This window comes from Scyliorhinus canicula, chromosome 2 (genome assembly GCF_902713615.1).
Source record: "Scyliorhinus canicula chromosome 2, sScyCan1.1, whole genome shotgun sequence".
In the NCBI taxonomy this organism is placed as follows: Eukaryota; Metazoa; Chordata; class Chondrichthyes; order Carcharhiniformes; family Scyliorhinidae; genus Scyliorhinus; species Scyliorhinus canicula.
Genome location: NC_052147.1, coordinates 173278028 through 173300231, shown reverse-complemented (window position 1 = coordinate 173300231; position 22204 = coordinate 173278028). Strand labels below are relative to the sequence as shown.

The 22204-nt window shown below is 51.1% G+C and overlaps 1 protein-coding gene across 1 annotated transcript in view; it reads left to right on the top strand.

Moving 5' to 3' along the window:
- Positions 1 to 17435, top strand: part of plcl1 (phospholipase C like 1) — a 619768-nt gene extending 602333 nt beyond the window's left edge. Inside the window, 1 exon segment of the mRNA XM_038789072.1 lies at positions 15861 to 17435. Within this exon segment, the coding sequence (XP_038645000.1) occupies positions 15861 to 16028 (168 nt within the window). The 3' untranslated portion in view covers positions 16029 to 17435.
- The last annotated feature ends 4769 nt before the right edge of the window (positions 17436 to 22204 follow it).

The window sequence follows — 22204 nt, the reverse complement described above, 5'->3', positions numbered from 1 at the left end:
CCTGACTTTTTGGCGCTTTTGAGCGCGGAACTGGAATGCAATAGTACTCAGGCACAGGACCTATACAGAATTGTATGGACCTAAGAAGCCGGAGGGACCATAAACAGCAGAAGAAGTGGTTGAGTAAGGGCACGGTGGAGGCTGTGAGAGGGACCAGCATGGCTGGTGTTCAGAGCAAGGAACCGACAGCCCAGCCCACAATGGAGCATCTGCTGCAGACTATGCATGAGGGCTTTTTGGCTCTGAAGCCTGACAACTTGGAGCCGCTACAGAAGTCGATTGATCGAATGGGAAAAAGGCTGGATGATCAGGCTGAGAATCTCCAGCAGTTGATGAAGTCAGTGGAGGAGCAGGCTGACTTTCAAACGGTGGCGGATGTGGAGATTCGGAGGTTGAGGGACCAGCAAAAAGTGCTTCTGGAAAGGCTGGAGGACCTGGACAACAGATCTCGCCGGCAGAACGTGAGAATCATGGGCCTCCCGGAGGGGGCAGAGGGGCTAGACGCTGCCGCATTTATGGAGGGTAAATTTCAGAAGTTGCTGGGGAACGAGGTGTTCCTGCACCCGCCGATGGGGGATAGGGCACAGAGTGCAGGTGAGGCAGCCGCGACAAGGGAGTCCCCAACGAACGATAGTGGTACACTTTCACAGGTACCTGGACAAGGAACGGATGCTGCAATGGGCAAAGAGCACACAAAGCTGTATTTGGGACAATACCACCCTGCGTGTGTACCAAGATTTGAGTGCGGAGGTGGCTAGGAGGAGGGGAGGCTACAGGCAGGTGAAGGAGATACTGTATAAAAATAAGGTGAAATTCGGGCTGCTTTTTCTGGCGCGACTGTGGGTTAAGTATGAGGATCAGCACCACTATTTCGAGAAACCCGAAGAGGCGATGGACTTTGTTAAGAAGCCAGGGCTGGCCCTGAGCTGAGGACGTTTGGACTCATGTTAGAACTTTTAAGTATATGTGGTGTCTCTCCCGTTTTGAAAATTACCTGTATGTTTGGGTCCGATTTTGTTGTTTCTTTGTGTGCTTTTTGCGTGGTTTACCTGAATGTTTCCTTTTTGGGCTCTTTGTTAGTTGGAGCTTGGCTGGGGAAAAATAATAACGAAAACAGTTAAAAGGGTTGGGTTAAGATGGATGCTTCAGGGGAACTTTGTGCAATCTTTTCTGTGTCTGTATGGGAAGGACTGAAAGTGCCTGTTACTTCTCTTTTTTTTGTTTTGTTTAACTTGAATTGTGCTATTGTGGGGGCTGTTTATGACTTGTATAGAGTGTTTGCTTAAGTAGGGCTGATCTGGGGAAATGGTATGGATGGGTCGGGGTCGGGGTGACTGGGAACAATGGGTGGGAGATGCGCTGGCGCCGAGGCTGGGAGTCCCAGGCTACCTGAGTGCAGCTAGTCAACAGGAGCCGAGGTGGGGGGTGTGCATATAGTTAGATTAGAGCAGGGGTTAGGTGATAGGGTGGTGTTGCTGGGGGGGTTGTTCTGCTGCCGGGGATGGAAACCGGGCATGGCAACAGTGATGAGGTCATGGGTGGAGACGGCCAGGTGGCGGGCCAGGTGAAGCGCGACACATGGCTGGAATCTGGCCAAGGATGGCTAATCGGCAAAGTGGGGGGGGGGGGGGGGGGGGGGGCAAGTGCCCCCCAACCAGGCTGATCACCTGGAATGTTAGAGGGTTAAACGGGCCAGTGAAGAGGGCGCCTGTGTTTGCGCATCTGCGGGTTCTGAAGGCGGACATAGTCTTGTTGCAGGAGACACACCTGAAAGTGGCAGACCAGGTTAGGTTAAGGAAGGGCTGGGTCAGTCAGGTCATTCATTCGGGGCTTGATTCTAAGACGAGGGGGGTTGCGATCCTGATTAATAAAAGGGTACAATTTGAGGTGGAGGGCACAGTCGTGGATGGGGTGGCAGGTTCGTTATGGTGAGGGGCAAGCTCGAAGGGGTGAGAGTAGTCCTGGTCAGTGTGTATGCCCCTAATTGGGACAATGTGGATTTTATTAGGAGGATGTGAGGGAAGATCCCCGACTTGGACTCGCGTAAGTTGATCATGGGCGGGGACTTTAATACAGTCCTGGGCCCGAGCCTGGACCAGTCATGTTCAAGAATGGGCAGGTTGCCAGCAATGGCAAAGGAACTGAGAGGGTTCATGGAGCAAATGGGGGGAGCAGATCCGTGGAGATTTAGCCGGCCGACGGCGAGGGAGTTCTCGTATTACTCCCACGTCCACAAGGTGTTTTCCCAAATTGACTACTTTGTTGTGAGTAGAGACGTGCAGGCCGGAATGGTGGGGGCAGAATATTCGGCAATTGCCATATCGGACCATGCTCCGCACTGGGTAGACCTGCAGTTTTGTAAGGACAGCTTTCAGCGCCCACCATGGAGGCTGGCAGTTGGACTACTCGCGGACGAGGGTGTGTGTGAGAGGCTGAGGAAATGCATGCAGAATTACCTGCAGGTGAACGATACTGGAGAAGTCTCGGCAGCGGTGCTCTGGGAGGCACTGAAGGCAGCGGTGAGAGGGGAGCTGATTTCAATCCGGGCGCACAGGGACAGGACAGATAGGGCAGAGACGGACCGACTGATTAAGGAAATTCTACGGACGGACAGGAGTTAGGCGGAATCCCCGAGGCCAGAGTTACTCAGGAAACGACAGAGGCTGCAGGCCAAGTTGACTAACTGACTACAGGCAAGACTGTAGAGCAGCTTAGAAAGGTAAAAGGCGCAATTTATGAGCATGGGGAGATGGCCAGTAGAATGCTTGCGCAACAACTAAGGAAGAGGGAAGCGACTCGGGAAATAGAGAGGATAGTGGATGGGGAAGGTAATCTAGTGGGTGACCCAGCAGGGCTGAACACGGTCTTTAGGGACTTTTATAGGAAGATGTACACTTCGGAACCCCCAGGAGGACCTGGGGGGATGAAGCGATTCCTGGATGGACTGACCTTCCCAATAGTGGGGAGGGGTTTGGTGGACGGACTGGGGGCCCTGGTCAGGATCGAAGAGGTATTGGGGGGCCTGAAGGTCATGCATTCGGGCGAAGCACAGGTATCCGGTGGAGTTTTACAAAAAAATTTCCGGGATAGTGGGGCCGGTGCTGGTCAGGGTCTTTAACGAGGCAAGAGACAGAGGGAGTTTACCCCCGACTATGTCACAGGCCACCATTTCGCTCATTCTGAAACGGGATAAGGACCCGGAGACCTGTGGGTCATACAGGCCGATCTCTTTGATCAACGTAGGCACCAAGTTACTGGACAAGATCTTGGCGACCAGAATTGAGGACTATGTAATTGTGGAGGACCAAACCGGGTTTGTAAAGGGGAGGCAGCTGGTGGTCAACTTAAGAACGCTGGTTTAGCTCACCAGGCTAAATCGCTGGCTTTTAAAGCAGACCAAGCAGGCCAGCAGCACGGTTCGATTCCCGTCACCTCACGGATTCACTTGCAGGCTGTAGCTTGAGAAAAGCTGCTCAAGTCCCTGCTCGACTACTGGAATGGGCCAGTTGCATAAAGGTTCAGGCCTGCGGTGACCTTCACAGCCTCCGGGAATAGGTGTCCTTCTCCTCCATGTGGTGCCAAGTCCATGAGGACATGGCACAGGTGCTGCACTGCATCTTTGTTGAGATGAAGTCTGGTGCAGTACATGCTGTCCGTCATCTCCTTGAAAGACCAACAACACCTGTACATCTTGGGCCGATGCAGGCGCACCTCTGGGTTCCTCCTCGGTCTGATGGGTGGCTGGTTCTTCAGGGTATGCTGCGGCTCCCTGCACATGGGGTGTCGCCTTCTCCGGCGTCTGGCTGCCTGGGCTGTCACTAGCACCGTGACAGCAGCCTCTGTGGGATCGACACCACCATCCACTTTGGCATCTGGAAGGAATTGGAAAAGGAGAGAGGCCAACAATCAGTTAGGGCTTCCAACCCGGGACCCCCAAATCCTCCAAACCTCCCCCACCCTTATGTGTCCCGCCATCTCTCAGAGTGCCATCCAGTGAGCCAGTTGTTCTGAAAACCTCGCTCTGCACACTCAACCCTAGCCACATCAGGTGCCCTCCCCTGATCCACACACTCACCCTTTGGTCACGAGGATATCCCCAGTGGTGAAGTTTGATTGTTGCCTGCTGCCTCTATGGTGCTGACATTACTAAAGTTCAGGCAAATTTCCAGGCTTCAAAGTTTGATTGAAATGCAATGCAATAATTATCATCTGAGACATGGCACGTGTACCCACGAGAATGAGAATATTTTGTTTATTAAATGGTTAACAGTAAAAAGGATTTTAAAATAATTTAGGTAACATCACACTAACGGCCATTAAACAACAGGGAAACATCACCATTCTATATTGGTACCAATACAAAGCTGGATCAGTTAATTTTCACAAAAAAAGTCAAACACACAGGGCGAGATTCTCTGGACTCACGACGGTTCGGAGAATAGCGGGCGTCGGAAATTTTTACGGTGACGCTGTTCCGACGCCCTCCCGCTATTCTCCGAACCCCGCAAAATCTCGGAGTCGCCATTCCCGACAAACGCCTCCTTCCCGCCCCCGACACGACCGGAATCGCCACTGATAGCCCCCCCCGCTATTCACCGGCCCAGATGGGCCGAAGTCCCGACGTCATGGCGCCCTGTTTGCACGTCGTGAAACACACCTGCTTTTTAAGTTCGTCAACCAGTCGTGCTGGCTGACGACTGCTTGGAGGAGGTTAGCGCACTGCTCAGCGCACCGCTCAGCCCACCGCTCAGCGCACTGCTCGAGTCTGTCCACAACGGGGAAGGCATCCCTGAGAACGGGAGGGGGGTCCAGAGCGGGGGCAGTGGGGGAGACGGGGGAGGCAGTGGGGGAGACGGAGGGGGCAGTGGGTGAGACGGAGGGGGCAGTGGGTGAGACGGAGAAGGCAGTGGGGGAGACGGGGGAGGCAGTGGGTGAGACGGAGGGGGCAGTGGGTGAGACGGAGGGGGCAGTGGGTGAGACGGAGGGGGCAGTGGGGGAGACGGGGGAGGCAGTGGGGGAGACGGAGGGGGCAGTGGGGAAGACGGGGGAGGCAGTGGGGGAGACGGGGGAGGCAGTGGGGGAGACGGGGGAGGCAGTGGGGGAGACGGGGGAGGCAGTGGGGGAGACGGAGGGGGCAGTGGGGGGCGACGGAGGGGGGGGGGTTAGGTAGAGAGTGAGCCGTCCAACCCCGTAACAAAATGTCTGCCAGCATGCCATGGTGTGCCGGTCACGAGGACACGGCCGCTGGTTGCCCTGTGGCTTCCGGACACAGGCCACTGACGCACCCGTGAGGAGGCCATAGTTTACTGGCCGTTGGATGCAGAAAGTGACCAGGGGTTAGGCTGCCCGCGTGTCAGCAGCGCGACCAGGCCACCGGGACACACAGGTATCCCGTGGCAGGCGGCTGCCGAGGTGTCGACTAACCTCCGTCTAACATGTCCCGTTTCTCTGCCTCCCACCACCCTTCTGTAGGTTAGCACAATGTATGTGAACAGAACGCCTATGTTCTGCGCAGTGGTTGGCGCCGCTGCACTGCATTTGGAGATGCAGCAGCATCCACACCCACAACCCGCAGTGGATGCAGGGCCAGCTGCAGCAGCAGAGGGAAGGGCCGAGGAGTTGCCAGTCGTCGAGCAGCATGGGGAGGAGGAGGAGGAGGAAGAGGAGAGAGTGAGGGTGCAGCCACGGCGCCAGAGGCGACGACCAAAGCCGAGGGTGTACCGTGTCCGGGTCTCTTTCCTAACAATGACGGACATCACCTGCAGGAGGAGACTCCGGCTGAGTAGGCAGACGGTGATACATATCTGCCAACTCCTGTCGCACCTCGCCCCACGTGGAACGGGGGGAGGACACGCGATCCCGGTTGCCATCAAGGTGACGGTCGCTCTTAACTTCTATGCGACCGGCTCCATCCAGTCTCCGAGCGGGGGCCTCTCCGGGATCTCCCAGTCATCGGTCCACAGATGCATCCGGGATGTGACCGATGCCCTCTATGCCATCGCGGACTGCTACATCACCTTTCCCGAGGACCGAGCAAGTCAAGATTCACGAGCTTGTGGATTTGCCAACGTGGCCGGGATACCGAGGGTGCAGGGGGCAATCGATTGTGTTCACGTCCCCATGCGCCCGCCTGCAGGGGACAGGGAGGTGTTCACAAACAGGAGGGGGACATACTCCATGAATATCCAGGTGGTATGCGACCCCCACATGAGGATCATGAACGTCTCTGCAAGGTTCCCAGGGAGTGTGCATGACTCCTACATACTGGCGCAGTCGTTCATCCCTGCGATGTTTGAGGGACGTCCCCCCCGGCTGAGGGGCTGGTTGCTAGGCGACAGGGGTTATCCGCTGAGGTCTTGGCTGATGACGCCTATACGGAGACCTCAGACCAATGCGGAAACCCGATACAACGAGGCCCATGCAGCAACCAGGGGTGTGGTGGAGCGCTGCCTTGGCCTCCTGAAGATGAGATTCAGGTGCCTGGCCCGCTCCGGAGGGGCCCTGCAGTACCAGCCCAACAGGGTCGCTCGCATTGTAGTGGTCTGCTGTGCGCTGCACAACATCGCGATGCAGAGGGGAGATGACCTGCTGCAGGAGGCGGAGAGAGAAGCTAGTGGCAGTGGTGCCAGCACAGAGGAGGCGGAGGAGGAGGAGAGGGAGGAGGAGGAGGAGGCTGGCAGAGTGGCGGGCGCAGCACACAGACACGACCCAGGTGCTGGTGATGTCCAGGAGGCGGCACGACAGACCCCGCGAGGACGGCGGGCACGCAACGCCTTGGTGGCAGCACGGTTCACGCATCGCATGTGACGTCCCCGCTGAACACCAAACCACCACCTGCATCTCTAGTCGTGCAGAGGGTCAACACACAACTTCCACCACCACAAACCCCCCCACCCCCTCTCAGTGTACACTGCTCCACTTCGACATCACGCTTATCACTGGGTCCAGACGGTATGGCACAACATTGATGGCTGTGTCAGCGGGTGTGATCAGTGCCATGTGGAATGATGACAGCCCGCTCTGCGAAGAGCTGTGAGCTCAGAATCGTTAGAGAGAGTCTGACCCATGGCAATAGCTGAATCATCCACCTTGATGGCCGCTGAGATTGTCACGGACACTCCATCACGTGCCCGCGTGGGCTAGCTGTGGGAGGGGGTGGGGGGGAAGGGACTGCACACCCGGCACCGAGGTTTCACCACTCGTCAACCCCAGCGACACTCGGTCACCATCACGATTCCTGTGGCTGTGGAACAATCACGCGGTATTACAAGTAAGGTGGAACAGTGCGTTTAATGTTAACAATTATTTACAGGTGCCCTAGCCCCTACAACTAAACTGTGCCCTTCACCCGTGCCAACTTACTCAGTATCTATCTTACTTGCCTTACGGGCCCTACCACTACGTCTAAGTGACTCCCCAGATGATACAGCAGGAGTGGAGGAGGATTGCTGCGAATCGCCCCCCTCGACTCGTTTCTCCTTGGCTAAGCGTTTCCTGGGGCGACCCGGCCTTGATGGGCCAGGCTGCTCTGCGGGCGTCTCGGGTGACATTGTGCCACCCTGCTCTGCCTGCTGCCCACCCGATGCACCAGGGATGGGACGGGGGGAGGCCGAGAATTCCGGGACGTCCCGTGATGGCCTTAATGGGACGGACCCCGAAACCTCCTCCTCCCTCGGGGAGCCCGGTGGCCCCCGGGCCTCACTTTGGGACAGAGGTGCGAGCGGGGAGGTGCCCCGTCGCACCACCGACACCTGGCGCTGCCAGTCCTGGAGGCTTGCAACGGTATCCACCAGGATCCGAAGGTTTGCAGAGACGGAGTCCAGGGAGTTAGACGTTCCCGCCAGGGACTGTGCGATCTCAACCTGTGTGTGCACGACGCCATCCAGCACATGTGTCAGGCGGTTGATGCTCTCGGCGACTGACTGCTGCGACTGGCCAATGACCTGCTGAGACTCAGCCAAGGCCCGCAGGGCGCCGGCAATGTCGTTTTGGCTCTGGCACATTGCTGCCTGTGAGAGGGCAACCCTGTCCAGGGCTGAGGATGACGCGTGCATATTAACCCCAATGCCTTGCATAACCTGACCCATTGCCTCCACCGCGGATGCCAGCCGTGCGGTGTCGGACTGGGTCTCTGCCATGAGCGGCACCACTCCCTGCTCTTGGACGCGGTTCGACTCCTCTAACAGCGTCTGCAGAGCCAGGAAGGCAGCCCTCTTCCCGTCATTGTTTCCCTGGGTTTCTTGAGGCATCGGCTGTGCGGGTGGGTTGAGAAACTCCAGGAACTCAGAAAACGTCTGGGAGCCAGCTGCATCCTGGGCCTGGTCTGGCCTCCGCGAGTCCGGGCCCTCGGTTGCTCCGACCTCCACCTGCTGTACCTGCTCAGCTGTGATGTGCCAACCAGACTGTGACCCAGGAGACTCATCACTAAATAGGCCCGCCGGGGTGTGTGTCTCTGGGATGATGGATGTTGTGGGAGATAGCAGTGCCGCAAGCCCGAGGTTTTCAGTGTTTAGGCCCTCCTCCAGGGTGTGGGGCTGCTCAGCGTCCGGAGGGTTGTCCCTGGCCATTTCTGGTGGTTGTGGTCTCGCAACCCTCTGGGCGTCCTGGTCCGCAGATTGGGTTGGGGCGGATAGGGCTGCCCGCTGATCGGGCACCCTCTGTTGTGCAGCCCCGGGTGAGGTGGCAGCAGATTCCTGTCTCCGTCTGGAGCCAGACGGCCCTGGTCGTTCGGCATCACGTCCTAGGGAAGAGAATGAGATGGGTTATTTAGATTTGCTCGGCAGGCCGCTGGACGGTCCCAGTGGGCAGGGTGTGAAGGGACAGAGGATGGGGGAGGTGTCCCAGTGGGCAGGGTGTGTGAAGGGACAGGGGATGGGGGAGGGGGTGTTTGTCATGCAGGGTTGTCTCACTTGCTGCAGATCCGCCAACCTCGCATAGCGCGACATCCCGGGTAGAGACCCCCCAACAAGGTCCAGGGCCCTCTGCTCAAAGGTGGTGAGGGGGTGCAGGTTGGGCGAACCCCCTCCAGTCTTGTGCCGCTCACGGTGGTTGTGAGCGGACTTGGCCTGTTGGGGGAGGGAACATAGGTAGATCATTACAAAACGGCAGGTATCAGCAGGCCGTTCAGATACTGGCACAGGTTGGGGGGTCAAGTTGTCATAAGACGATTGCATCTCTCCTCGGGGCCAGAGCGCTGGGTCTGTGACAACTTTGTGAACCATCCTCAAATAACTCTGCCCCAATCCCCCTCCACCCCCCCCGTGCCGGGGGGGGGGGGGGGGGGGAGGTGGGTGATTAAGTTAAGGGGGATGGATGGTTGTGACCAGGGGCACCTTCTTGGCACTTACCCTGGCAGCCCTGGTGAGGTCGTGTAGCTTCTTCCGGCACTGCTCAGCTGAGCGAGGGTCCTGCCCCACAGCACTAACGGCAGCACCCACCTCACGCCAGGCCTGGCGTACCGCGCTGGCAGGTTGGCGATGCCCTCTCCGCGGGCGGATGATGCCCCTCCTCTGCTAAACGGCATCGAGCAGCGCCTCTACGTCAGCCTCCACAAACCGAGGAGCAGCTCTCCTCGCCTCCGACATCCTGACCGACAGATTCTGTGGTTGCCCGCGCCTTTTTACGGCGTCACGTGGGCGTGATCGTGTCGTCGCCGCGTTCCGTCGTCATCACGCACGTGATTGACGCGGCCGCGTTACTAGCCCATTTCCCGGAAGTGAATACATCGGGAAATGGAGCCTTCGCGACCGTCGTAAAACGCGCCCGATTTTTACGACGGTTTTACGATTTTCCACGGGTGCGGAGAATCTCGCCCACAGTATCACCCCTCGCAGTTTCCTCAATAGAAATAGAGGATAGGCCTGAGAATGGGTTATCATGCCCAGAATTTTGTTTAGAAATGATCTGTCCATCAATGTGTGACTTTTTCCACATATCAATGCCATTCTCTGTCCAGGAGCCGCAACCCTTGTACACGGCTCAATATCACCGGAACCAAATCCTGGCATACACATATTCCACTGGCACTCATGGTGAAATGGAACATCCTTAACTTCCAGCATGTTTAACCGGCGGTGATGTGCCATTTACATGCAGCACTCACCACATCAGCAACAAAAGCATCAGCAATCTGCAAAAGCTTTTCTTCAACGGCATCATCAGGTGGCCATTTGGAACAATGTCACGCTCCAGGTCCAGCAGCATCTTCTTGGCTCAAACCGGATTACCTTCCTGAATTCCCCTGAGCCCGGTGTTCCAGGACCCACGTGTCTTAGAAATAATTGTCCTTCTTTCCGACTACAGAAAAGGCAGGAAATAGTAAAAGCAGTATCCAGGCGTCTGAAGCCACCTGCAGGGCAGCAGCAAATACAAGAAGTGCTCTCACAACTAACAAGGCCAATTTCTTATTAGCAATAGCCTTCAGCTATTCATAGTCAAAGGGAGTTAAAGTGACCATCAGCATAGAACCAATATCTGGGTTCTGTCCTGGAAGTGTTTGGTAGGACAGACAGGCAACAGCTGTAGTTGCCCCTGTTATGGGTATCCACAATATTGAAAGGTTTGAAGGACTCACAGGTGAAAGGCTCCAGCTCCTGTGCCCTTGAGCTGCATGCCCGAAAATGGAAATGTCTACTCACCTCCTCAGTTCCCCTCGGCGGCCATTGCGTCAGCTTCACTACCTTTAAAAGGCAGTTCTAAACAGCACCTGCGTGATTTCTTGCTGGGAGCCAATGAATTCCCGGGAAGCCGTTACATTAAACTTCAATCTCGCTAATGAGATGGCAGTTGGGCTAATTGGGGTCAATGATACGCTTGCCATATGTGGGTCATGATCCGGAACTTGCCATTGGGAGTGGGCCGGCTAGATAGCAAACTTATTTGCGCCTGGCACGATTCTTGATTTTTGCCCAATGGTGTCTTTGGAGTATAAATGTTATAATAAGGACTTTGGATGACACTGGTGTGCTGAGTAGACGGGTGGCTCTCCTCCAGACAAAGGCAAATAGGCACTTTTAGTTGAAATTAGCCTGAACAGTCAGTCGTATCTCACCCACAATTAAGAAGGGGAAAGGACAGAATCATCATGCCAGCAAACGGGAGTTTGAGAGGCCGCAGAGACAGCAGAAGGAGAGGAAAAGGCCACGAGCAGCAGGTGGACGAGTCGGTGGACCAATGAGGTGAGGGATCCATGGCCCCCTGGAGAGGGGGAGACTGATGACCTGAACAACGCCCCCCCCCACCCAACCTGGAGATGGACGGAAGACATTCCTGACTAAGGAACTGATGGCGATGAGGGAGGCAATAAAAGTGGAAATCCAGGTGGCGGTCAAGGTGGCAGTGATGGGGGCATTGGTCGCCAGCAGCACCTGCCAGTGGCACATGCCGCACCGTGCTATCCTGCTCTGGGTGCTGACTCCGAGACGCACTGTTGTCAGCGCCACTCTGTGAGGTGGTTCTGGGTTGTCACCCAGAACTCCCTCCTCCCAGTCAGTGCCCATAGGGGCATGGGGTTCACCTCGGGGCTGAGGGGCAGCTGGCAGCTCCCCGATGTCTGCAGCACAGCGTGACTGCCCTCGGCAATGCTCTTCACTGACTGGGACATGCCCACCTGCAACTGGGCACATCCCCCAGTGACTGGGACATGCTCTGCAGCACCTTAGCTATGCCCACCTGAGACTGGGAGACCTTGCCCAGTGACTGTGAAGTGCTCTTGAGGGCCTTGGCAATGCCCACCTGAAACTGGGAAATGCTACACAGCGCCTCATCAAGATCCACCTGATACTGCGTCACGTCTCCCAGCAACTCGGAAATGCTGTCCAGGCGCTCAGCCATGGCCGTCACCATCTGAGCTACTGTGGTCACCACCCGAACAGTGTTGACCTCGGGGCCATGTATGCCGGCGACATCTCTTGCACCTGTAACCTCTGGGCCTCCTCCAGTCAGCTATGGACCTGCTGGAGTGTCACTGACATCTCCCTCTTAATCTCATGACCGCATGCTAACGTCTGCATCTGCTCCGGGTAAACCTGAGGGACCCAGCAGACCTCCGACTGCTGTCCCGCCTTGGCATTCTTGCCACCACCTGATGTGCATCAGCAACTGTTTGATGCTCACCAGAATGTGCCCCAGAAGTCTGTCCACTACTGTTTCCCACCGAGGTGTGTGTATCTGCGCTGCTGGAGGGTGGGGATGACAGCTGTGACACATGGCCAGTGGCCTTGGAGCTCACTTCTGAGATGTTCCCATGGGCGGCAAGGGGAGGGAATACCCCCCCGGATGGGCCGGCACTATCGGATGAGGATCCTGCAGGAGAATGGACATGTGGTCAATGGGAGTGAAGGATCATTCTGCATGGCATTAGCAACTCACGTGTGACAGGTCATCTGGATAAGGGATGGTGGACCCTCACCTCTGTGCTGTACACTGACCTCTACGTCGGTGACAGATCTGTCTCAGCCACATCCATAACCTCAGGGCCCTTTCCTCATAGGGGTGAAGACTCTGATGTCCGGCACCCAACCACCCATCTCCACCTTCTCCCATCTGTTTGGGCAAACTTCCCCTGCGGGATAGAGAGAAGGCATCATTAGCCGCACATGACATTCACCGGGGGGGGGGGGGGGGGGGGGGGGGTGGCGGAGGGGGGGGGGGGGTGGCTGGGGAGATGGGCCTTATGCAGCAGAAGGAGATGGGCATATGGGGGGAGGGGAGTGTGGGTGTGGAATTGCAGAGGGTATGATGGGGGGATGGATGCACGGGGGAAATAGGGTGTATGGAGGTGTGGCGTGGCCGGCACTACTAGACTTGGGTGGGCCAAGGGACGGAACGATGATGGCGGTGCCGCTCGGAGGGGGGGTGGGAGGGGGATCCGTCAGGGGTCCAGTGCCCGTTCACCCATGCAGCCCGCTGGAGTTTGTTGATCTTCGTACGGCACTGGGTGCCAGTCCTCCTGGTCACGCTCCCCGAGCTGACGGCCACCGCCACTTCTTTCCAGGTGGCACTGACTGTCCCTTGGCTGACCCTCCAAGACCGTCGGGGAAATAGGGCAGCCTGTCTTCCCAGGTCGTGGGGAGGGTCTTCTCGGAAGCATGGCTGTGAGCTGAGTGGGGTTGGCTGTGCAGGAGAGGCTCTCCCTTGCTAGCGGGGAGCTGGCAAACATGTCCCGGCGAATCAGCCGGAGGGACCATCATGTGCGGTGTGAAACCCGTGAGACCTGTTAGAACATAAGAACTAGGAGCAGGAGTAGGCCATCTGGCCCCTCGAGTCTGCTCCACCATTCAATGAGATCATGGCTGATCTTTTGTGGACTCAGCTCCACTTTCCGGCCCGAACACCATAACCCTTAATCCCTTTATTCTTCAAAAAACTATCTATCTTTACCTTAAAAACATGTAATGAAGGAGCCTCAACTGCTTCACTGGGCAAGGAATTCCATAGATTCACAACCCTTTGGGTGAAGAAGTTCCTCCTAAACTCAGTCCTAAATCTACTTCCCCTTATTTTGAGGCTATGTCCCCTAGTTCTGTTTTCACCCGCCAGTGGAAACAACCTGCCCGCATCTATCCTATCTATTCCCTTCATAATTTTAAACGTTTCTATAAGATCCCCCCTCATCCTTCTAAATTCCAAAGAGTACTGTCCCAGTCTACTCAACCTCTCCTCGTAATCCAACCCCTTCAGCTCTGGGATTAACCTAGTGAATCTCCTCTGCACACCCGCCAGTGCCAGTACGTCCTTTCTCAAGTAAGGAGACCAAAACTGAACACAATACTCCAGGTGTGGCCTCACTAACACCTTATACAATTGCAACATAACTTCCCTAGTCTTAAACTCCATCCCTCTAGCAATGAAGGACAAAATTCCATTTGCCTTCTTAATCACCTGTTGCACCTGTAAACCAACTTTCTGTGACTCATGCACTAGCACACCCAGGTCTCTCTGCACAGCGGCATGCTTTAATATTTTATCGTTTAAATAATAATCATGTTTGCCATTATTTCTACCAAAATGGATAACCTCACATTTGTCAACATCATATTCCATCTACCAGACCCTAGCCCATTCACTTAACCTATCCAAATCCCTCTGCAGACTTCCAGTATCCTCTGCACTTTTCGCTTTACCACTCATCTTAGTGTCACCTGCAAACTTGGACACATTGCCCTTGGTCCCCAACTCCAAATCACCTATGTAAATTGTGAACAATTGTGGGCCCAACACGGATCCCTGAGGGACACCACTAGCTACTGATTGTCAACCAGAGAAACACCCATTAATCCCCATTCTTTGCTTTCTATTAATTAACCAATCATCTATCCATGCTACTACTTTACCCTTAATGCCATGCATCTTTATCTGATGCAGCAACCTTTTTGTGTGGCACCTTGTCAAAGGCTTTCTGGAAATCCAGATATACCACATCCATTGGCTCCCCATTATCTACTGCACTGGTAATGTTCTCAAAAAATTCCACTAAATTAGTTAGGCACGACCTGCCCTTTATGAACCCATGCTGCGTCTGCCCAATGGGACAATTTCTATCCAGATGCCTCGCTATTTCTTCCTTGATGATAGATTCCAGCATCTTCCCTACTACCGAAGTTAAGCTCACTGGCCTATAATTTCCCGCTCTCTGCCTACCTCCTTTTTTAAACAGTGGTGTCACGTTTGCTAATTTCCAATCCACCGGGACCACCCCAGAGTCTAGTGAATTTTGGTAAATCATCATTAGTGCATCTGCAATTTCCCTAGCCATCTCTTTTAGCACTCTGGGGTGCATTCCATCAGGGCCAGGAGACTTGTCTACCTTTAGCCCCATTAGCTTGCCCATCACTACCTCCTTAGTGATAGCAATCCTCTTAAGGTCCTCACCTGTCATAGCCTCATTTCTATCAGTCACTGGCATGTTATTTGTGTCTTCCACTATGAAGACCGACCCAAAAAACCTGTTCAGTTCCTCAGCCATTTCCTCATCTCCCATTATTAAAACTCCCTTCTCATCCTCTAAAGGACCAATATTTACCTTAGCCACTCGTTTTTGTTTTATATATTTGTGGATCGATTAACATTTTCTAGCGGTGACGGCTTTGTTGGTCCATACTTAGAAACATTTTGGTTAAATCGTGCACCAAACATTGTCTGCAAAACATTGGACAGCAAAATCTTGCATGTTCTATTTTATATCACTGGTTATATATGTGTCAAATTCCTGTGTTTACTAGATTAACTAAGTTGCTAACTTGTTCACATTCTCCCCGTGTCTGTGTGGGTCTCACCCCCACAACCCAAAAAGGTGTGCAGGTTTGGCCACGCTAAATTGCCCCTTAATTGGTAAAAAATAATTGGATACTCTAAATTTAAAAAAAGTTGTTAACTTGTTCAAATAACTTAATTTCATTCTAATAGCACACAGGAAATTGGTGCAAACACATTAATCAATCAGAGTGACAAAAATAATTCATATAGGAATTTCAGCTCCTGTTTTAGCAACTGTTATAAAGACTTTGAAATTAAGAAATGTTCAGAATTTTTTCACAGTCACTCATATGTTCTCTTGCACTCTGAGCCAAGACATTTGTGGTGATGTAAGTCATTAGATTCTTGTTGAGTGAGGAGCTTTCATCTAAATGTTTGTAAGTATTATTTGGTTACAAAATGACAAGCAAGCTATGATTACAATCTTCCTTTTTCCTCATGTGTTTTATAGTCTATAAATTGTGATCAATACACACTTTAGTAAGTTGGTTGTTTTTTAAATACATTATTGACCGTGCTTAAAGTGAATTTGGAAGATGAACACGTTTGTAAACATGTTAAAATATTAATTAATCAATGTAACCATAGCCCTTTGACGTACACAGGGCCAGGGGGATTTACTGAAAAATGCTAAGAATGAGGCGCTGGAGAACATGAAGAACATCCAAACTGCTTGTATCTCATGTGGACTGACCAAGTCAGGAAGTGGAAGTGCAGAGATGAAATTCAAATAAAGTCTTCAGGAGATACAGGAGAAAAATAACAGAGAGTAGAATGAAAGCTCACATAATTCCAAAACCAGCCCAGTACAGTAGCTTGATTATGGAGTCACAATTACTGCTTGTTGTCAAAAGCCAATTTATTCCCATGGATGATACCGAAGTACTAACAAAACCTTTAGAAAGTACAATACTTAATATTTAAAGGTACAAATTTTATGGTATATATCGCAATAAGACAATTCAAGAAAAGCATTAAAGTGATATTTCTAATATTCCTATAACTGCCTTCAAACGTGCATTTGTAACTCACTTAAAATAAAGGAAGAGAACAGGAACTGATTAAGTCACAATTGGCAGGCACTTTTCTTTACATTTTCCATTGTTAAATTATGCATATATTAGCTTTTTAAATATTTTAATATGAACAAAAATATTCTACTGTACATTTTTGTAATGCGTAGTATTTTGTTTCTGTTGTGAAGCCATTGTGTGTAAATACTGCTTTTATTTTTAAAAATCTGTTCATATATAAGTTGAGGACTTGTTTCAAAATTGTACTCTGAAAAATGTTCCACAGGTACGGACTGATTCTGTAAACAGCTGAGAAATGAAGTTGAGCTTGGATTCTGTATTCGGAGAATATCAAATATTAATTCTTAACACAAACAGATAGCTTTACCAAAGTAAAATTTAGTTTACTAGAGTAATTCTTTGAGGAATATCGAGTTTGTGACAAACACAAATTGTAACAAAATGAAAATTTTCAATTATTTCTCTGAAATGTTGAGAGGAGAGTAATATTCCAAATGTCGGGTATCCCCTTTCTTTATTTTCTGATGCCTAGATACCCTGCGAAATTTGCCTATCCCTCAGCGCCTTACAAAGTTTTCCATTGACTGCCTGAGCCACACAAGAACCAGAAAGATTCATTATTTGGTGCTGGGTTACCCTACCTCAGCCAAACAACATGGTAAAATTGGCCAGGGTTACCACAATCCAGTTGCCCCTTGTAGTGGGTGAGGACAGTTTCTGGAAACAGAATTAACATCAGTTTTGACCAGCCTGCTCATTGCCAAGCCCCATACAGTGAAATATATGGTGAATGGGTTCAGGCAGAAACAAATTTCAGTCAATGTGTTTAAAAGTGGAGAGGAGAGGAGGAAATACGAATAGAAAATAGATTGCATGAATTCTTTTTACAGACACTGTCTAATTTAAAATGGATAATTGCAAAGTTGCAAAAGTCGACCTTGAACTCATGTATGACTTTTCACAATAAATGGTTTCCTCAGGGGAGTAAGCATTTAGTCACAATTACTCAAGAGAGAAAATATATAGACCAATAATGAAGCGAAAACCATGGGCGCGATTCTCCGCAAATGCGGAGAGTCGTGAAGGCTGCCGTGAAACTGGCCGTGTTTCACGGCAGCCTCCGCGCCCCCTCCCGGGACCTGATTCTGCTCCCCGGTCGGGGCTAGCAGCGGGGCCCCGTGAACCTCAGCATCGCAGGCTTAGTGAACTTCGCTAAGCCCGCGCACCAAGGTTAACTGCGGCTGACTCAAACGATGACGTCAGCCGCGCATGCGCGGATTGGACGGCTCCAATCCGCGCATGCGCGGATGACGTCATCACGCATATGCGTGAAACCCGCGCATGCGCGGGCCGTTATGCCCCTCAGCCGCCCCGCGGACTGATCCAGCGGGGCGGTGGAGGAACAAAGAGTGCGCGAGGTTCGGACCTGCTGCCCGCGATCGGTGCCCACCGATCGCGGGCCCATGCCACCCTTGGCACGGCCGCACCACCGCACCAATCGGTGACATGGTTCTCCAGAACGGCACTTTGCGGCCGTTTTCACGAACTGTGAGAGCAGGTGTGTTGGAGTTCGTGAAAACGGCCATAAAGGCCTGGGAAATCGGCCCATCGGCTAGGGGAGAATCGCTGCTCGCCGTAAAAAACGGCGAGCAGCGATACATGCCGTGGGGCGGCCGTGGGGGGGGAGAATAGCGGGAGGTCGGGAAGACCCTCCCGCTATTCTCCGACCCGTCGTGGGGGGTGGAGAATCGCGCCCCATAGCTTTCCAACATGTCAGGAAAACCTTTCCTCTTAATGGCCTCACAGCTGCAATGCTAATAGGTGAGCAGATCTTGAACCAGACCTTGATAGATATTGCAGTTGTATTTCTCATCTTGGAGTGTGCTCCAGTCGTGGTTATGTTGTTTGGAATAATCAGGGAGGGTGGCTTCTCTGAGTCATACAAGTGCAACAATCAACCAATAGGTGACCTTAACATTGTTGTTAATGCAGTTCATGAAGATTTTTCCACCTTTCCAAACAAAGTGGTAATAATGCCCAGGAGAAGCTGAACACACATGGTAGAAAATTGGTGGGAAATAAAAATCGAACACTAACAAACTAGAGATGGTCCATCCAGTATTAAAAAAATTGTATTGCCTTGTCCTTTATCTATATATAATATATATTTGGAGTTTGCACACCATGGATCTCTTGAAAGGGGAAAAAATCAGATAAAACCCAGGCCAATTCGAAGGAAAAAGCCTGGGAAATTCACTTCTGAATATTGACAATCGCACTCCCGCTCACCAACTCCTCAGGCAATCAAAACTAGTCCAGGAGATCTCTCAGCTCCTGATAATGTCATATGGGCTGTTTAGCACAGGGCTAAATTGCTGGCTTTGAAAGCAGGCCAGCAGCACGGTTCGATTCCCATAACAGCCTCCCCAAACAGGCGCTGGAATCTGGCGACTAGGGGCTTTTCACAGTAACTTCATTTGAAGCCTACTCGTGACAATAAGCGATTTTCATTCATTTCATTTTTCATTTCATTTTCATGTTATGCAGTACCTACCTTTTGTACGAGATCATCTGCACCCAGGCTCAGCTCTTGTTTGAAGGAATTTTGCGTGTTCACTGCACAAGATGGCAGGGGCCCACTATTCTCAGGGAAAAGAAACACTTTCCGAGATCTAACCTAGATCTGACCTTATACAACTTAAGTTTGTGACACCTAATCCTCCCTAACCGGTTTAATTAGAACAAACTGTCGATTCAAGGACAATCAAACTCCTTTCATCATCTTATAAACATCACTGAAACTACTGCCAGGTCTACACTTGTCTACAATCTGGAGTCCTAGCTCTTTTAACTTGAGGTGATAATGAAGATGCTTGAAATGTTTTATTCCTTCACGGGATGTGGGCCTCATTGGCATTTATCGCCCATCCCTGATAGCACTTGAGAAGGTGTTGGTGAGATGCCTTCTTGAACCACTGCAGCCCATGGTGTGGGTACACCCACAGTTCTGATGGGGAACGAGTTCCACGATTTTGGCACAGTGATAATAAAGGAATAGTGATACAGTTCCAAGCCAGAATGGTGAGTGGCATGGAGGGAAACTTTTAGGTGGTGGTGTTCTCATGTGTCTGCTTCCCTTGTCCTTTTAGATGGTAGTGGTTGTGGGTTGGAAGGTACTAAGGAGTTTAGGTGAGTTCCTGGAGTGCATCCTGTAGATGATACACATGGCTGCTATTATGCATTAGTGGAGGGAGTGAATGTTTAGATGGAGTGCCAATCAAATAGGCAGCTTTGTCCTGGATGTTGTCGAGCTTCTTGAATGTTGTTGGACCTGTACTTATTCAGGCAAGTGAAGAATATTCCTTCACACTCCTGACTTGTGCCTTGTATATTGTGGGCATGCTCTGGGGAGTCAGGAAGTGAGTTACCACAGGATTCCTAGCCTTTGATCTGCTCTTGTAGCCACAGTATTTATATGGCTGGTCCAGTTCATTTTCTGGTCAGTGGTAACCAACCGCCAGGATGTTGATTGTGGGGTTCAGTGATGGTGGTACCATTGAATATCAAGGGAAGATAGTTAGATTGTCTCTGGTTGGAAATGGTCATTGCCTGGCACTTACATTGTGCGTATGTTATTTCCCACTTGTCAGCCCAAGCCTGGATATTGTCCAGGTCTTGCAGCATTTGGGCATGGACTGTTTCAGTTCTGAGGAGTCAGGAATGGCACTGCACACTGTGAAGTCACCAGCAAACACCTCCATTTCTGACCTTATGATGGAAGGAAGGTCATTGATGGACCAATTGCCATGGTTGGGCTTAAATATACCCACATAACATATTTTTGGTCAGAAATTAGATTAAGTAATCTGATTAAGGAGCTGTCTTTGACTGAACTAAATTCAAGAGTCACGGTGTAGTCACTACAAATACTCCAATATCTTTCACTTCGTATTTCTTCAGGAAAATTCATGCAGATGTTCATTAGCATAGTATTGACCCTTTTCACACATACTGCCATTCAAAGCATATGTGTGTGTGTTCTATAAACATTTTCATTGCAAATTTAATGATTGATATTGTCTAAGTTAAATATTTAGCCATAAAATACATCTCCACTCATTCCTTGCTACCACCCCCCCCAAACCCCACCAATCAAAAAGTCAGTTGACATCTTGCCAAGTTTAAAATGGTTGCCCCACTGCAATAATACACCAGGGCATGGCCTTGGCAAGGTGAGAGTGGGATGTGCACACCTTAAGCATAGGAGGTCCTGCCCTCAAGAACTACCAGCCAATCTGTTCGGCAGTTGAGCTGCCCTAGCAGTGCCTGAACAAAGTAGTGGTGTTACTACAGGAAGTTCTGTAAAACAGAAGATAGAAACTGGACTTCAAGATAAGTTGAGGGAATTTGTTCAGGGAAAGATCGGGGACCCTAGAAGTTGGGAAGGGGTCTGGGGATCAGGCCTGGAGGAAGGGACAGCGTGGGGGTACTTTCTTGGGGGAGGTTACCCCTATGGGCACAGGAGACCCCCAAAGGAGGTCACCCATTTCCCCTTCTATTTCTGAATTAATTAAAATATTACAAACTTGATGTATTTTTCATTTGGAAGAGCTATGCATATATTGTTCAAAAGAATAATGCCGGATATGCAACACCTTGTGAAATGTACATCTTTCTACATAGAATTGCAGAATGAAACAGCATCGAGCCAGCTCATTTGGTCATAAAGTCTGTGCCTCTGTTTTCATTGCATAAACCATCTGGTCAAATCCGAACTGATCGTCTATTCTGTTTAATGTTCCTCTTTTTCAAACAACCAACTAATTTCATTTTAAAAATACTTATAGATCCATCTTCAATAATGTGTGCGAGAGAGAATGACCTTCTATAGCCTTTTAAAGACAATAACCTCTTGTAACCTTCATTGTCATTTGTTTTGTGACCATCTTTAATTTCTACCTTCTCATAACCATCTCAGTGACTTGCGGAAACAATGTAACACGATTTATCCCTTTATAATCTTGAAGACCTCCTAACCACAGCTGCATAAAAGAAGTCCTAACTTCTCGAACCTCTCATCGTACATCTTAGTGTAGGGGGTCAGCAACCTTTCAGAAGTGACGTCCAGAGTGAATAAGAGTATTTATTCACTCTTAAGTTCTGTCTGCCAACGATAGCAACTACCTCCTTTAACCTTTCCTCCAACCTTTCCCCAACACCAACTATCTGGCCTCGCATCTCACTGAAAATCTTCTTGCGTACAACCTTTGGCACACGTGCCATTGGTTGCTGACGCCACGACCTAGTAAATCTGTGCTGCACCTTTGCTTTGATACCTTTGTTATTCATGTTGTTTTGCAGTTTCATCAAACGGATGCAGCTGATCCTGTTACTTGGAGGGAAGTTTCCAACAATTAAGGAATTTAAAATGGCTGTTGGGGAATTTTTCTTTGTAAGTAGTGTTTTTGCAATACATTATAGAATAAAATTGGTATTCCACAGAAAGACCTGGGGCAGGATTCTCCAGCCTCCCAGCGTGAGCTTCTCGGCAGTGGGAGGCTCGGCATCGTCTGCTTGCGGCGGGATTCTCTGTTTCCGCCACTGTCAATGGGAATTCCCATTGAGGCCAACCCCCACCCCCGGCGGGAAACCTGCAGGCAGGGGAGCACTGCTGATTGGACCAGAGAATTCTGGCCCTGATTTCGAACTTTTACAAATAGCTTCTGTTCATTATGAAAGAAAATAATAACTCATTGGTAAATGCACTGTAGTAGATTTTTATTAGCTTTTCATCACGCTCACGCTGTTTTTTTCCCTTTGGGGAATGGTGGGGGAAGGATTCCCAAGCTGATTATTACCCCTTGGAGCAATGTTATGAATGCTTTTTCCATGGCCAGCGAGTCCTGGCTTTGGAC